The sequence below is a fragment of the Notothenia rossii genome (genome assembly GCF_949606895.1).
Source record: "Notothenia rossii genome assembly, chromosome: 12".
NCBI lineage: Eukaryota > Metazoa > Chordata > Actinopteri > Perciformes > Nototheniidae > Notothenia > Notothenia rossii.
Window position 1 is genome coordinate 2,502,447 of NC_136911.1, and position 17,860 is coordinate 2,520,306.

A 17,860-nucleotide genomic window follows, 5' to 3' on the forward strand; every position below is an offset into this window, starting at 1 on the left:
CACACACACACACACACACACACACACACAGCCTGACACTCACACCAGGAAGGAAATGGGTCTTTGTCACTTTTCTGAGGAATAAAAGGGAGGAAAATGGCTTCTTCAATTTACCTCTCTGTCTTTTTGTAAACATGGAGAGATAGGATGATAACCTTGAAGTGATTGGCTGTGTTTTATAGGTACCACTCAACAAAGACTTTAGGACAAGGTTACTTTGGTTTGAGAATTGGGACCTCACTTTCTGCCTTTCTGCGTACATTTACGTAACGTCCACACGGCAGCGTCGCGTTGAAGCTTGCCGGCGGGCGTGTCTGGTGTTCGACCAACAACCAATCACATGAATCTCCCGCCCCGGACACACAAGCACGCGGTTTGATTGGTTAGAGCTTGTACTGGCATATTATTTGATTGGCTGACGCTTCCATCGAAGCTTCAAAAGTTGAACTTTTCTCAACTTTTGAAGCGAGCAAAGCGAAGGAACCACAATGCAGTTCGGCAAAGCGTGACGTCACCCCATTCAAAGTGAATGGGAAGAAGCGTTGAAGCTTCAACACGCCGCCGTAAGTACATGTACCGATGTACTCTGCTTATGTACAACTTAAAGGGGACCTATCATGCAAAATGCACTTTTGATGTCTTTTATACATACTGTAAATATGTGTCCCTGATGTGTCAGGGAACTCACGCAGCGTCAGAAAATAAAACCTTCTCTCTTTTCCTCCGTACCCAAATCTTTTAAAAACGGGGGTACAACGAGCGGATACAGATTTGCTGCCGATATGACGTCAAATCGGCGGCGGACCCACAGAAAGTTGCTATCAGAAACAATGCCTGACGTGTTTTGGACGTAATCTCGTCTTTGTTTACATTAGCAAGCCTCGCTAACACTCAGAGCTAACCTGTACTGGAGAGCACATGTGTTTTTAAAAAGCAGGACATTTAAAAAAAAACTCACCTTGTGATAAACCCGCAAGAGAAAAAGCATTTGAGCTCCATACTGTTTCAGAAATAATCCTTGATGGGGTTTAAACAGGATGGCGTTCTATCACAGCAGAATTGATCTTTATCTCCGTTTTAATTTTGATCAGGCATTAGCTCCGCTTCCACATGTTCTGTATAGGTATGGCCCTACAATATATTTTTCCAATATAGCATGATAGGTCCACTTTAAGGGAAGGCTACTTTGCTTGAGAATTGAGGGTCAATTGCACATTTCACTCGACTACTTTGGTCTGGCGGCTTTAGGTCCCTTTTAATATATTTTACCATCCTCTTCTTGTTGTGTGAACACAATGTGTCTCTAGATGTCTTGATGTTGAATGTTGTTAATAAAGTAAAAGATGAAGTGTTTCGTTCAGGTTTGCGTTTTAGTTGATTTTAACCGGATCAAAGCTGGTGATGAGCAGGATCAGGATGAAAAGCATTCTTTGGTGCTTCCTATTTCTCCCCCACTTCATTTCCTTCTGCAGCTTTTCTCATGTTTGATCTTGCTGATAGAACTCTGACATGTGATTAGCGTGTGTTTGTTTATTCCATTTCATATCTCATCGCCTTTTTCTGCTTACCTTTCCATTTCCATTGCGCGGCATTTCTCCACGAGATGCAATGAATTCTGCTAATGCGCACACACGAGCGTGTCCTTCTCTACTCCAGCGTGTGTGTGTGTGTGTGTGTGTGTGTGTGTGTGTGTGTGTGTGTGTGTGTGTGTGTGTGTGTGTGTGTGTGTGTGTGTGTGTGTGTGTGTGTGTGTGTGTGTGTGTGTGTGTGTGTGTGTGTGTGTGTGTGTGTGTGTGTGTGTGTGTGTGTGTGTGTGTGTGTGTGTGTGTGTGTGTGTGTGTGTGTGTGTGTGTGTGTGTGTGTGTGTGTGTGTGTGTGTGTGTGTGTGTGTTGAGGAAGTGCAGGAGAAGTTTCCAGTGCGTGCCTCAGAAGTGCGTGCGGCTGCTGGTGGCGCATTGGCCGGCAGTGAACGGAGGGAGGAGGGAGATCACACATTGACTCTTTGCTTTCCGCGAGGACTCTCCTCCAGTTGGAAGAAACCGGGAAGACAGAGGGACGCACTCAGATCTGGAGCTACAAATAAAACCCAGAGGAAAACACACTTAATTTCGTTCTTTTTCGGTTTGGGTACCCGGTGTTTTCCAGTGGATTTTACGCAGCGCTAGAGAGTGGAGGCACGGCTGCAGAGATGAGCGATGCGTGGTGAAGGACCCCCTCTCCTGATACAGGGACCAAACCAGGCTGATATTTTCCCAAAGAAGATTGCAAAGGTGGAGCGATTAGAGAAGGGCTGATGACGGGACTATTAATCCTTTCAGTGCATCAAAAGCACCAACGGGAATTAGAAACGCTTGGATGGAAATCGGGCGAGTGTTTAGAACTGTTTTTGGTTTTATATGAAACTGGTGATTAGTTCATCTGCGAGGACCTTTCTTATTTCCCCTTAAAGATTTTAATAAGGAGTACATTTCCCCCCCCCCCCGGAAGGTTGCATGGTATGAGCGGTTTCCCGGAGTGAATTTTCAGAAACTCTCAACTCAATCTCTTATTTCTCTCTTCAAGTATTCCTAAATCTAAATGGAATTAGTTGAGTCTGAAGCCGCTTGTGAAAGGAACAGACATGGTACATGGGCACAGCTTCCATCACGGTAAGACTGCAGCAGATCAACAAGCAGTGCTCAATTAAGATCTGATTGCTTGTACCCTAACGAGAGAGAAGTAATCTTTTCATTAAATACAGAGCAACAGCTTAAAGTCAGAATAAGAGCATGCTGATGAAAGTAATATCATGACTGCATGCACTGACTCACTGCAACCTGTAAACTGAAGGTCACCAAGTTCTTGGAGGGCTTCAGGGAACATTCTTTTTTGGGAGGAAATGATGTTCAATAAGCTGTGGTGATTGCATGTGTTTATAGTCAACATTCATCTCACAGAATCGATTTTATACTGGTATTTATTCATTTTGTTTGGGTTATTTTAGCTATATTAAAAGTATTTTTAATTACATTTCTGTTGTTACTTCTCTCATTTTGTATGTCTTTGTATTGATTTATTTTTATTTTGAATTATATTTGTATTATTCCAATATTTTTTTGTGTCATTTTTAGGTACTTCTTTAGTTATGTTTTTATATAAAAACGAATTAAAAGGGTTATATCGTGATTCCTTTCAAAGGAGTCCTTCTGTATATTTGTTTTTACACTAAAGGCCTAGGTTATTTCATGTGCTATGTGGATTCTTTCAGCCATTTTGGACACAACCGATCATTGGCTGTTAAGGCTATTGTTAGGTATTGTGTGCTTTTTGGGGCAGAAGGTCGAGCATACTGCTGATCATGAAATGTGTTCCCTGCTGACTCAAACCTACCTTTAGCTGAACTCAAGCACAAGAAATGTTAACAAACTGTGGAAAATAACACAGAAAAACAGCATGCCTCAGTTGTCCATCATAATGTATTTGTCTTTCTCTTCTTACAGTTGTTGCAAGTCTTCTCATACTTGGGTTGTCTGGGGCAACAAGGAAGGATACAGCAGGTAGTCCGCATCCCAACACGTCTTTCTTTACTGCTTAAACATGCTCTTTCCACGGCTTTAATCTCTCACTTTCTGCTTTTCTGTTTGCTGAATAGCGAAGAACAACTCGGGCGTGAAGCCTGCAGGTCAATGTGGAACGTGGGTGAAGGAAGCAGAAGGAGGGATCTTCACTTCTCCCAATTACCCAAACAAATACCCTCCGACCACAGAGTGTGTTTACATCCTCGAAGGTAAATACATTTCTTCCCTAAAACCAAACCCACAGTAACTTCTTGGAGAGCGATCAAACAGCTCATTAAACCAGCTGGTGTTTTTTTAACGTTATGAGATATTATCAGATAATCACAAAATGTAGAGGCTAATCACTTTCACAGCTTGGTGTTTGGGAGATGAGTTGACAAACAGCCGGGGTTGGAAGTATTGAGCGGGAGGGCGTGCTGATAATGAAACAAGTTGAGCGTTCATCAATGAAAGCATGACTAATATCGCCCCCCCCTGCTATGCCGGGTGGTAATTATTTTCATTGTGTCTTCCAGCACCCCCAAGGCAGTGTATTGATCTACACTTTGAGGAGAATTATTCAATCGAGTCCTCTTGGGAATGTAAATTTGACAACATCGAGGTTCGGGATGGACCCTTTGGCTTCTCTCCGATTCTGGGACGGTACTGCGGCCAGCACAGCCCGCCCGATATCAGGAGTAGCGGCCGATATCTGTGGATAAAATTTGTAACGGACGGTGAACTGGAAGCCGTGGGATTTTCAGCAAGTTACAACTTCACTGCAGGTACTTCAGCTTTCTATCCTCACTGCTCTTGTCAGTTCACTCCTCTCTTTGTGATGCTTTATGGCTCTAGCAGCGGATGAATAACAAACATCATCCGGGGAAGTCGCCCTTGTGGGAGCTTCTTGCAGGTTTATTGATTGTCTGTCTGCACACACTCACTATTTCCATTGGCTATATACTGTCATTGGCTGGGACACTCTTGTAACTACGCTGCGATTTCCTCTCTCTTTATCGGGAGTGGTCTCTGATTTTAATTCAGTTCAGCACTTTCCAGGGCAGGAAGTAGTTGAGAGGGCGAAGGAAACTAATCGGTATTGTCGAACACAATCTTGGCAATTAGGGTTGTGTGTGAAACCTTGGCTTTCTTAATTTGCCTCATCTATGGTTGAGATCCCATTACTGAAGCAAGCGAGAGGATTGATGACAAGGAATCAGGGCATAACCACAATTTAATATTCCTTCACCTACACTCGACTGGGTTTAATAACACTGTCAACTTTCTTCGTGTGTTTGAGCTCTGAGAGGCAGCGTGCCAGGAAGCAGGAACGCTATGCCGATTTGTCTTCACATCCACTGCACCTTCAGGGGGATTTTACTGTGAGTTTATAGGATGAACACTTGTGCAGTACATCAAACTTTCATCCCAAAAAACATGCTACTAGCTGCAGGCAATGTGAAAGAGGTAAAGAGGGATATAGATTTATCTTTCAAGGCTTTGTGTGTGTGTGTGTGTGTGTGTGTGTGTGTGTGTGTGTGTGTGTGTGTGTGTGTGTGTGTGTGTGTGTGTGTGTGTGTGTGTGTGTGTGTGTGTGTGTGTGTGTGTGTGTGTGTGTGTGTGTGTGTGTGTGTGTGTGTGTGTGTGTGTGTGTGTGTGTGTGTGTGTGTGTGTGTGTGTGTGTGTGTGTTGCAGTCAATAGGAATGAAATCTAGTGAGGAATAAAGTGAAGGTCCGTGCGTAGTTAGGCAGACGTGCAGCTACTGCTCTGACATTTGCAAGCAGAAGTTAAATTGCTTCTGTGAAACTACACCCAAGTAAAACTGCTCGATGCATTCAGCGTAAAAGCTACAGGCTGTTTCACTGTCAGATAGAATATTTGTCATGCAATTCACAAAGTGGTTGGTGAGAACATTTCAAGGGGAGTGTAAGGCATGGTTATATTCTCAGTTAAAGTCTGAGATTGCTGTCTGCTGAGGCATGAATCTCCTGCAGCTGCATATACACACTGCGCTATCAACTTTGATTTGAAGTGTATATATTGACAGTAGATGCATAAGCTCTTCAGCAGCAAGGCTTGTTGTGTAGCCAAACCAGAGAATATCATTGGATGGATGGCGTTTTAGCTCATGCTAAGTGTGCTAACATTTAAGAAACAGTTTGGACATTTTGTCTCAACACCCAGCCCTGGGCTAATTATGCTAATTGCATCTTCTTATTGATTATGCAATTGAACTGCCTCTAGAAGTAGCCTACATCATGTATTAACCATTGACCTTATATATAAAGGTATTAACCAACATTTAAGCTCACTAAATAGCACTAGTTCCTATTTATGTAGTTGCGTTAAAACTTTCATATTGCGGCTAAGCTAACCAGCTGCAGCCTCATATTCATATACAGACAGTTGTATTAATCTTTTCATCGTGGCAAGAAAGACAATTTGCATATTTCCCGAAGATGTGGAACTACTCATGCTTTTCCATCTACATGCTTGTCTGAGGTTTTTTCTCGTTGTACTAAAAGATAGTCTGCAAAATGATCTTCTCTAATGGAATCGACCAAAAATGAAGTTTAGTATATAAATGCAAGGAAACCCCATACAAAGAACTACTCCAGAAGACACACAGGAAAGACGATTTGTCATTTCCGGGCCTCGATAGTCAGAGATGAAGCACCCGGACCACATTCTGTGTAACATGCAGTTGAAGTATTGTTCCTCCCGCCTGCTTCTCCCGGGAAGCTCATTGAAAATGTGCTGAGAGGAAATAAAAAAGCCCTGCCTCTCGCCTCGATAGGAAATATCTGTGGCATGTGATTTACATAATTAAAGAAGATAAAAGTCCTTGATACTCCGATATGTGTATATATGAATAGTGTCTCACAGCTGCTCTGCTAACCATGTTAATACAGCCCTGATGAATGGGAGAGGAGAGAAAGGGGGGGTGAAATGAATCAGCTTGTCTTTCCTCAGCGACTCGAGGAGCGGAGACATAAAAACTGGATGCCTCCTTTACATTCTGCGCGCGTCCTCTCAGAGACTCGTGCTCCTGATGACTAATGCGCTCGGGACAGTACAGCAGTGACTGGAATCTCACAATATCCATATTAAATGTTGAGGCACCTCAGTGTAGCTCTTCAAGTCTGCAGCTGCTTTGTGTTGAATGTATGTCAAAGGAAGTAGGAGCTGTAACACACTCACTCACTCACTCACTCACTTACTTACTTAGTCCTAGGGATCTGATGTATCTGTCAAACGGATCACACCCATGACTCCTGCTTGCGTCACACCACAGCTTTTCTGCCTCTGCAAAATGCATCAATGTTGGTCTTTTCAATATATTTCTGTAAATCATCCGTTCAACTATCTACTATTGAATTATTCAGGCACAACGAAATGCTTGCAGTGATGAGACTGCCTAGCATCTGTGTGAGGACTGAGTGAAGCTATAGGCTCCATCTGACAGGATGTGTGTGTAACTCACTTTTTAGGACTTGGAACCAAATAGTTTAGTTGTAACTAATCTGGAAAATGTAATTCCATGTTTAGGCCATTATGAAAATTGGCTTCTAAGTGCAGCCGTTTTCGTGTTTATTTATGCGATCTGTATCCGGATATTTGTGAAGGAAAAACACATTTGAATGAACACAAAGCGATCAGATCAGCCAGTCTGCATCTTGGGCTGAGGGTTAGGATCAGGTCAAGTGTAAAGGCAACTCGTTAAAGAAGAAAATATGTTGTAAAGTTACACAACTCCTCGTCTTGCTAACTCAAGCAAGCCTCGCAGTATTAGCATAAGATAGCAAGCTTTCTTCTGCACTTGTGCACTGAATAGTTTCCCTTGTCACTGGTACGTGCCATGCTTACTGACAAGTCTGTGGATTGGATTTCAATATCCAGATACAAATCACGTGATAACACCAGGTGTAAATGCAGCTTTAGATAAAACCACTCACAGTCAATAAGAGCATTCAAAAAAGTGGCTAAGTGCATATTATTACACTATTAACGAACCTCTCGAAAATGCCAAGATGCAGAATACTTACCTTAACAAACGTTCCTAATGCCTCCTTCAAGCGTCATGCAGAGCATACTTTACGTGAATAGTAGGAGTCATCATGTACTGCTATTCAATCAAGAATAAAATGCAGTTGAATTAATTAGGGAAGGACAGCCTGGGAGAGATCTGGAAATCTCAGGCCGAAGCTGTGTTTGAATTTGCAAAGTAACTGTTTGTCATTATTCTGTCCAAATATATTCTTCCTGGAACAATAATTCAGCTTAGAGGCAGCTTTACAGTGAGCGTGTGGTATTGGGCTAATGTCTAAAGTCAGTTTGGTTTTACTAAAAGGCCAAAGCTTATCAGCTGTCTGTCACAAAGTGCTGCAGGGATGAGCTTTTTATTTAACCTCGCTGCCCTGGTTCCTTCCACAAAAAGCAAATTGGATTCCTTTCCATTGGATTTTGGATTTCTTTCCGAAAATAAGATTTGATTGTTTTGTTCAGCAAGCGCCACTTTTATGATTTTTGAAATGCAATCGGCAGAAATAAAAAGCCCTCGTTACCGTAAGAACCAACTTCATCACATTGGTAGGATTTTCGATCGCAGCTTAGCTAAAGATGGACGAATGTTTGGCATAATGACATTTAATAATCTAATGTAGGCACTTTTATTGATGCATGAATGCTTTAAATCAGTGTTTCTCAAACTTTCTCGTACCAAGGACCACCAATAAAAAAACACTCGCGGACCACCTAACCCCAGAAATATCCCAAATCACATCGTTTTTCTAGAACAGATTACAAATCGCCTAAATATGTTACAAACAAGTGGCAACATGTGTGACGAAGGTGTTGCGCTGGGCTATATCATGCAATCGAAAGTGAAAGTTAAGCTTGCTCCATTGCGGAGATATTCCCGCGAGAGTGCGGAAAACTTAAATGTATTTATTTATTTATTTCAAATGTGACATTTGACCAATATACTCACGGACTACTAGGGGGCGCTCACGCACCAGAAGCCCGCGGACCATACTTTGAGAAGCACTGCTTTAAATGTACAGGTTTGTATTTAATGACATACTTTAAGTTGTACAACCATAGGTACAAAACTCTTATGCTTACACACCTTATTTCTGGGATCTGATTAGGTTACGGGGAATCGTCAAATCGCTGCAACTCTGACTACTTTTAAATCCAGGATGAAGACTTTTCTTTTTGCCGCTACTGTTAATTGAGCTATTCACATCTCACACTGCATTGTAACTTGTATTCATGTACTTGTTTTATTCTTGCACAAATACATCGAGTAAAGCCTGAACAGTAACAAGCCTCGAAGCACATGTGAAGTTGCCTCCTGCAGAATCACATCATCTCCGGAAAGCCAAGGTGTTGCATTGTGACAGGCATCCTTTCAGACCTTATAGCAACTCAAAGTGGAGTGTGCAGCAGGGAAAAGAGAGTAGGAAGCACGGTGTGTGTGTACTTCTGTTCTGTGTGTGCAATCTGAGCAGGATTCAGCTCTTCAGTTCGTCCTGTAGGGCGCCCTGACCTTAAAGCCTGTGGATTTGTAGATTAAGTGATGTTTCAGCACCTGAAGCCAGGGCACAGCTACTAAAAGACCCAGTGGTGAGGCAGATGCTCTATAGACGCTCCGGCAGTATATCCTCGACCCAAGGACAAGTGATATACTGTTCCTTTACTGAAAATCATCTGGGGGACATGAAAAATCCATAAGCAGAATACTCATGTGGACCATTTCAGCTGCGTCTTAGATGTGATGTATTTCTTGCGATAGTGAAGACATTTTAAAGATGCCAGTGTTGCTTCAGGAAAACTTTTAATTGGATTTGTGCAGTTTTTACTAGATAATGTATTTTTTAAATGTATTTTGTTACCATATTAGAAGCTGGTGTCAGGTGTGGACTGGGGACCATTTCTTGGACTTTTTACTCAGACATTTATCACTGAAATCTGAAAGTATTAGGTAGATAGGTAGGTAGGTAGGTAGGTAGGTAGGTAGGTAGGTAGGTAGGTAGGTAGGTAGGTAGGTAGGTAGGTAGTTAGGTAGGTAGGCGGACGGATGGATAGATTAGAGTCCAAAATATTTCTGAATTAACATTAAAAATGATTCTGTGTTGTGCCAAACACAACTCATATAGTGGATAAAAGTTATTGGAGTGAAATAGAAACTGGTCATCATGCCATTCAGCCTCACATGTGACCCCATAGTGCTCCCACTGTGTGTTTATAATGAATCCAGGCCATGACTAATGTATCGAGATGACAGTGATTGATCACGCCCCCAACGAGCTGTAACTGGACTGAGAATCATTTTGCAATGAAATGAGTCAAATGGCATTTAAGATTATAGCTGGAATAGGAGATATGGGCCAATCATAAAGGAGACAGGGCCATGACATCGAACCTAGATGGGCTCAAACTGGAAAATTGGAAATTGAAGCGTAGAGATCGACTCCTGGCTCTGAGGAGGAAGTGAATCTGGCAGAAAGTTCACAGACTTCCCGGATTTATTCTGCCCCAAAAGCCATTTGCTAGTGGCAACACCCGACATTTAAACATTGGAGAAGCTTTTTTATTCAATTGCATCCAATGAAATCCCTGTATATAGTTTCCAAAGTCACTGACCTTCACCAGTTTGGCTGGTCACATTGATTGTTATAATTTACTGTATTTTTAGACACAATTTAACATACCCCAACCTCTGAATATGATAGCATTGAAATAGCTTTTGGGAATTTAGCCAAAATAAAGACTGCAGTGTGAAAAACTGCCAAGGTGATTCAAAGATTCAAGATTCAAAGTTTTCATTGTCATAATATTATTATTTGATCTGACAAATAAAGTAATATCGTATGGTATCGTATATGCACAAAGATACAGTGTAGAAATGGCCGTGAAAATCTTCTGACCTGAGCTCCACCAACAATCCAACATCAAAATACAAAATAAAAAGTAATGTAAAAAGTCTATATACATGTAAATAGAATATGATATGTAGCATGACATTAGATCTGGGGCTCTTATTTTGAAATATAACCCAGAGCAATAGAATATGATATGTAGCATGATATTAGATCTGGGGCTCTTATTTTGAAATATAACCCAGAGCAATAGAATAAGTCGAACAAACACACACTAATATTTCATAGATTTTTTTTCAAACTTTAGCTTTTATTGAGTTAAGTTTGTACATAATGGAGAGACAAAACAGAAAAATCTCATTGTACTTATGGCTTTACATCAAACCGAAATTCAACAGTCATGGTTACAATTGGTACACAGATATATTAATTAGTCTCCTGAAAAGCATATGCACACGCCCTAGCCTTTTTCCACAGTGTCATAAACGATCAATTTCTTCCATTTACTCTCAAAATGATTGTCTCTCATTCTAAGTTGGTAAGTCCTTTGTTCCATTATATATACCTCTCTTATAATATCCATCCACTGGTCTTTTGTGGGTGGCTCAGCCTTACACCAATTTCTGGTTATTGCTTTCTTGCTTGTTACTAACAGTATCTTAAATATCTATCAGTATTAATCACGCATTCATTTATGTTTCCAAGGTATAAAATGGTGCATTCCTTGGGTATTGAATAACCCAGAATGTCTACGACAGTTGCATGTATATTTTCCCAAAAGGTATTTATGGCATTCCCAAAAAACGTGTGTGTGTTTGCCTCTCTACTACCACATAGCCGCCAACATGTTTGTTGTGTACCGGTTTGTTTACTCTTAATATTTCACACATCTGACTGAACAAACCCTCAGGACTTTGTAAAGCTGTGACGTAACAATACAGTAATCAAAATGGATGTCTTCCAGTAAGAAATCGTGTTCTGGCTCTTTCTTGTGTGATGCCTTTCAACCTAAATTCAATAACGATGAGTCCAAACTAAGTCCCACTACTCTGTCTCCTGAGGCACTGGGAGTTCAAATTCATTTTCCATAGCCAAGGATTCACAAAGGAGGGATAGATGAAACTCATGAGAGAGAGAAATCTCCTGTGGAGCTTTTCTGATGTCCAAGATCCCAGTGAGTGTGTTTCTCAATGAGCTGCTAGCACAGAACTAAAAACATCTCCATGCTTTTCTCTAACGCGCGAGTCCCTTTCTCTGGGAGTCTTCCTCCTGTGTGTTCAGCTTTACCCACTGTTCCTCTGATTGTCATGGCTCCGTCTTTTCCCCTACGGAGAAACTGTGTAGGTGCACTTCACCCACAGCGGAGGTAACGCTCCTCGTGTGGAATGAATTTTCGCCCAAAGGGATGCGATGTGAAGCGGCCTTGGCAAATAGAAATGGAAGAAATCAGGTGTGCTGACTCTCTTCAGATGCCTCATCTCAAGGATCTGAGAGTGCACAAAGACCCAGATGTTGGCTGAGTGGTTATTTTATTAACGTTTCCCGCTGGAGCCCATAATAAGCTTTTTGATATTTGTTTACCCACATTTATCTTATTTCCAAAAGGATCTCGTGTGCTCGTACGTGGATGAATATGAGAATAACATTTGAGTTTAGCAGCAGCAGAGGTGGAAGAAGTATTCAGATGCTTTAATTGAGTAAATGCACCTTTATTTTATTTTCAAAATACTTAATTGGAAAGTCCTTTTAGTCCTTACTCTAGTAAAAGTACTAAAGTATTGTCAGCTATATGTATGAGTAATCATTCTGCCTGAAATGGTCTAATGTATATAATTACATTTGTATATGTGACATTTCTAGATGATATTGTAGCATCAAGTATCATGGAGATAAAACAAATCTGATTTACTTGTTGTCAAAATATTTCAATAGTTTGACTCGTTTGTGACTTAAAGGGTTACATTTTTTAGATGCATTTTGTTCAAAGTAGCTAAAGCTGTTTAATGGAGTACAAATACATGTCTTAAGTAGGGCTGTCATAATAATCTCGATTATTTGGGTCAATAATTGATTAAAAACGATTATCCATTTACTTTGAAAACATCAATTTATTGGAGTTTTTTTTTGAACAGTGTGTTTAACAGTTGATTACCCTGAACTTTAAGTATAACTCAACTGAAAATCCAATAAAAAAAAAATAATTACTTAACAAAAAAAAAACTTAATAATAACAAAAGATAATCGTTTTATTTCGTTTACGTTGTTTTCGTAATCGTTGCTAGCCAAAATCGTAATTGCGATTAAAATACGATTAATTGGGCAGCCCTAGTCTTAAGTAGAAGTATACTTTTGCATTGAAGTACCTCAACATTGTGCAGTGCTTGAGTAAGTGTACTTAGTTACTTCCCCCCTCTGAGTAGAAGTCACCCTTCCCTCCACGCTGCCTCTGTGAAAGTGTAAACGGAGTGAGTTAGCATTGCAGGCACACCTCCTGCAGCTGTGGAAGAGGGCCGCCTCCCCCCCGCTCTGCTCACTCATCCCTCCGTCTCTCTTCTTCCTTTTTTTGTTGCCAACACTACCTCTTTTCTTCCCTCCTCTGCTCCCCCCTCACATGCCAGGCTCATGCTCTCTCTGCGTGTTCTGCAGCAGATCCATGTGAAGCGAGATGTCGCATTAATCATGTTTTACATGTGGGGCTCCAGTTATGCACAACCCTCAATGTCCACATGAAGGACGATACGAGTGTTTGACAACCTGGTTCTTATGTTTCATAGTTTCGGCCATTATCTTTATCTGCAACATTTGTATTTTACTTCATAGGGAATCATTTTATTTATGAATGACTTGACAAATGATTAAAAGATGATGGTTTTGCTGGGTAGCTCTCCACGTTGTGTATTGAAACTGTAGGGGCCATTTAACTGAGTTTATTATATATTAATGCTATCAAAATTATCGCGTTAACGGCGGTACTTAATTTTTTTGAATTAATTGCGTTAAAATATTTAACGCATTTAACGCATGTGCAGAATGGCCCGCCCCATACATCCCACCAGTGGCAGCGCCAGGGTATGGCTGGGCTCCACTAGCCGCCGACCCCCCCCCCGTCGACTTTCCTGAAGTACTTCCCCGTTGATAGAAATCAACACGTAATGAATTAAGACCCCACGGTTTGATGATTGATAGGTGTGTGGGCTGTCTTTAGTTTTGACACACAGAACAATGTTATAATAAACATACATACTGTATGTTAAATGGATATATCTGCCTTCTTTCATTTATCTTTCCTTTCCCACAACAATATACATAAAGAAATGGCATATTTTGGACATAGTTCGAATGGTGATTAATCTGATTAAAAATGTTAATCGTTTGACAGCCCTATTATATATGTTTTGTTTTTATTGTTATTGTTTAACATGTCTTGTTTTATTAGTACATGGCCTACAGATATTGAATATTCACCTACTCACCTTAGTTGTTTGCGCCCCCGAATATATTTGTTGACACCCCCTTGGTCTCCTATTTGCTTTATTATGTCTGTTTATGGGGACATAAGCTACGTCTTTCAAACTGTGAATTAAATTAGCAACCGAGCTAACCATCTTGCTAATTGATAACGACTGACAACTTAACTTAATAAGCTAGGGGAGCTATTGCAATTTGCTCGCCAGCTTCAGTCTTTTACCAGCCTGCACGTTTTCAGAGCTTAACATCTCCAGACGTCTGGATGAATGCCACTTTCTTTCTGCTGCTCCTTTCTACTCCTTCTCTCTCCTCTGAAATCACTCCGACCCGCTCAGCACAGAAGTCCCGGCACAAAATGTTCACGGTCTTGGTCTTATCAGACAATGAGCCTTCACTCCGGGGACGAGCAGTTTATCGCCCCGTGGAACTCTCTGTCCACCTGCGAGGGCTGATACTCGCGTCCTCTGGATGTTTCTGACGCTGCTAGCCAATTACCTTTCAGATCAATCAGCGCTCGGCCTGCCTCCTGCCTCCGTCTCTGGGCAGTTTGTTAGCAAGGCCTGCTGTTCAGCTGCAGATGCTGGGGGGGGGGGGGGGGGTCGGGAGTGTGTGGTTTATCAGTGGCCTGGTTTGGGGATTGGATTGAATGGTATGTTATAGTACGTTGCATGAAATATAATGTTATTCAATGTACGAGTTAAAACTGTAGAATTCAGAGTGTCAAGGTAAAACGAAAAGGCCATCTTTAGTAGGTTCAGGAAAACTATTCTTCACATTCTCTGAAATGAATGAGGTACGAAGAAATTGGACAAAAGTAAAAACTCCTGATGATTAGTGGCCTGTAGGGGTGTAACGGTTCACAAACATTTCGGTTCGGTACGTACCTCGGTTTTTAGGTCACGGTTCGGTTCGTTTTCGGTACAGCAGAAACAATTATCACAAAACATAAAATATATATATATATTTTTTATTATTATTAAACTGTGAATAATGTATTCACTCAAATAAATACAAAATATAATAAAATAAACATTAAGGTGCAGCATTTCGATGAACTGAAATAATCTGTATTTGAACTTTACTGTACTCGTACCTAAGCAGCCAGTTTGACATTAGGCTTGTCATTGTATTTTCATGTTTTTTTAAAGAATAATGAACTTGTCCACATTGCTTGCCCAAAGGGCAGATCTGCTGGCACTAACAATGTCTCCTGCTGTGGAGAACACCCTCTCTAGGGACAGAGGTAGCAGATACAGCCAGGTAGCGCTTTGCTACCATGGCAACACAAGGATATTTGGGGTTTGTAATAGCTTTGGCTCGGTCTGAACTTGTTGCGAGTGGTGGAGGCTTAAATGCTAGCGGGAGTTGGGTTTGCACTTCAGTCTTTTTTCTTTTGGTACCGGTGATATTCACGTTCGGGTGATGCCTTTTCAAATGAGTGTGCAAGTTTGATGTATTGCCAGCCGCGTAACCTTGGACACTTGTACGGAAACATATGCGAAAAACGGTTACAACAAAGAATCGGGAAGCTGGTTTATCGTCCTTCACATAGGTCAACCAATAAGGAACGAGAAGTCTTTAGATATAAAAATACAAATACAACGATTGCTTTGCTCTCGAGGTCTGCTTGAACTTTGTTCTGTCTTTGAAGAAATAAAGTGATATTGCATCGTACTGTCTGCTTCCAGCAACTTCTGAAACCTGCTACGGAATAAGTGAAAGTGTTGAGAAGGAGGTCCGGACAACAATGTGTGTGTTCTGTCTCCACACACCATATGTAAATACAGTATGCTGTAACATTTGTTTGTCATCCCTCCAGTCTGTAACTTGGCTGCCTTCCTATTCAAACCCCTGTGTGCTTCCTGTTTCACAATACAGCGAGCTATTGTGTATTCACGCCGTGTTTTCTACATTGCACACATGCAGTGCATATGGTCCTTGCTCTGTAGGAATAACAGCTCTCCCAGGGCTCTTTGTTTCATCAGCCTATCAGAGCGCTGGATCCTTCGCTGCCTCGTTGAGAGCCTGACTCTCTACACTGTATTAGGCAGCAGACAGATTGAGCCGTGTGTTTTATCTCTGCTCACATTAAGGCTTCCGTCCATGGAAAACGTCTCGGAGAATTATTCTCCCAACACAGTTGATTGAAAAGGTCTTTTAATGTTCGGAAGGTGAACCAGTGTTGTCTGATTTTTGGAAGGACGTCTCGGAGCAGATTGCTTTCCACGCTTGATGAGTTTTGCATTTGGTTTCATCTTCTCATGAGTGTGAAGCCCTCATTAACATGCAGGGGTAAAAAGTCCAATAACAGGTGTGTGTGTGTGTGTGTGTGTGTGTGTGTGTGTGTGTGTGTGTGTGTGTGTGTGTGTGTGTGTGTGTGTGTGTGTGTGTGTGTGTGTGTGTGTGTGTGTGTGTGTGTGTGTGTGTGTGTGTGTGTGTGTGTGTGTGTGTGTGTGTGTGTGTGTGTGTGTGTGTGTGTGTGTGTGTGTGTGTGTGTGTGTGTGTGTGTGTGTGTGTGTGTGTGTGTGTGTGTGTGTGTGTGTGGCAGTGGATTGGACTCCCAGCTTATCATCTAAGAGCAAATGTCTGATTTGTGAAGGAACCCTAAATCTCATCTGATAGGTAATGGCAAGCTTTTGTTTTTCCGCCGGGTGAATGATGTCAACGACAAGGGAAGCTAAGACCTTGATGGGATTACAAAATGTGAAGTTGGAGTAATCCTCACAACATTTCAGAATGATAAAACGTTCCACATCAACATATAAAACCCCCACATAGGAAAATAGGACAATAAAATGAGTTAATGGTACATAACATGGAATGGAAAGTGCAGCGTGGCTCATATACTGTTGGGATTGTATTGGTGGTTTAATGCATATCATTACAATTTGATAGGCTTATAGGAAAGCCATGACAAGTGGTTTATGGTTTACAAACCGCACTTCTCCGCCTGCTCTCAGTCCTTCAGATTTCATGTATTCACTGGTTTGTTTATGGAGAAAGCCTTTAATATAATAATAGCGACAATTTGAATACAGTGCAGACGCTTTCCTGCTTGACCTCCTTGCTCTCCTTGCTGCTTGACCTCCTGCTAAATGACGAACCATCCAGATCTCTCAGGTCTTCAGGGACGGGTCAGCTTTCTGTCCCCAGAGTCAGAACTAAACATGGAGAAGCAGCGTTCAGTTACAGTTGGGAACAAACTCCCAGAAACCTGCAGGTCCGCTGCAACTCTGACTACTTTGAAATCCAGACTGAAGACTTTTCTTTTTGTCGCTGCTTTTAATTGAACTATTCACATCTTAAACTGCACTGTAACTTTGATCCATGTATTTTTTCTTTTAATGTTTAAATGCCATTTTCTTAATGTCTTTCATCTTTTGTAAAGCACTTTGAATTGCCTTGTGTTGAAAAGTGCTATAGAAATAAACTTGCCTTGCCTTGCCTTACAAAGCAGAACAGAATAATATATAGTGGTGTGTATGTGTTGGATTCAAACCATACATGTCAGGGTTTCCAGGCAGGCCAAGGTTACATTTACCAAATAGAACTTGTCTTATCCCCCCTGTTCCTCCCCATCTGTGTTAGAGACAACTATTGCTCCCAGAGGATCCGTTATGTGGGCTTGAGTGCTGCTTCCTACAGGAAACGGCAGGTTTGGATGTTTACCGTTTGTGCACGTGGCCTTTGGTTTCCTCTGGGTGTGAAACAGATTGCAAGATGTCCCATGCCCTGTGAAGGTGTCAAGAAATATGTGAAACCTTGAGTCATGAAAGCTGGAAGGACTGTCAATGTGATGGCGACAAATCATAAACAAGTTATCAGCGAGGTGTTGGTTTCCATTTGCTTTTTTCTCGCACATTTCCTCGTCCTTGTCAAAACTCAAATTGCTCACCCCTCTGCGGTCGTTGAGGTGCAGGAGGGTGCGAAAGAACATTTAATTTCCTCCTCAAAACCACTGAGTGTTCACC

General features: G+C 41.5%; 1 protein-coding gene across 6 annotated transcripts in view; it reads left to right on the plus strand.

Annotated features, from left to right (window-relative positions):
* Positions 1 to 487: 487 nt before the first annotated feature.
* Positions 488 to 17,860, plus strand: part of neto1l (neuropilin (NRP) and tolloid (TLL)-like 1, like) — an 84,854-nt gene continuing 67,481 nt past the window's right edge. For 4 of the 6 annotated variants that reach the window (XM_079662045.1, XM_079662046.1, XM_079662043.1 and 1 more), the window contains exons 1-4: positions 488 to 563; positions 3,480 to 3,536; positions 3,632 to 3,766; positions 4,073 to 4,321. In XM_079662045.1, the coding sequence (XP_079518171.1) occupies positions 530 to 563; positions 3,480 to 3,536; positions 3,632 to 3,766; positions 4,073 to 4,321 (475 nt within the window). In that variant the 5' untranslated portion in view covers positions 488 to 529. Of the gene's footprint in view, positions 564 to 1,959; positions 2,649 to 3,479; positions 3,537 to 3,631; positions 3,767 to 4,072; positions 4,322 to 17,860 lie in introns of those variants that run through there. The other 2 variants (XM_079662047.1, XM_079662044.1) reach the window with 1 other exon arrangement.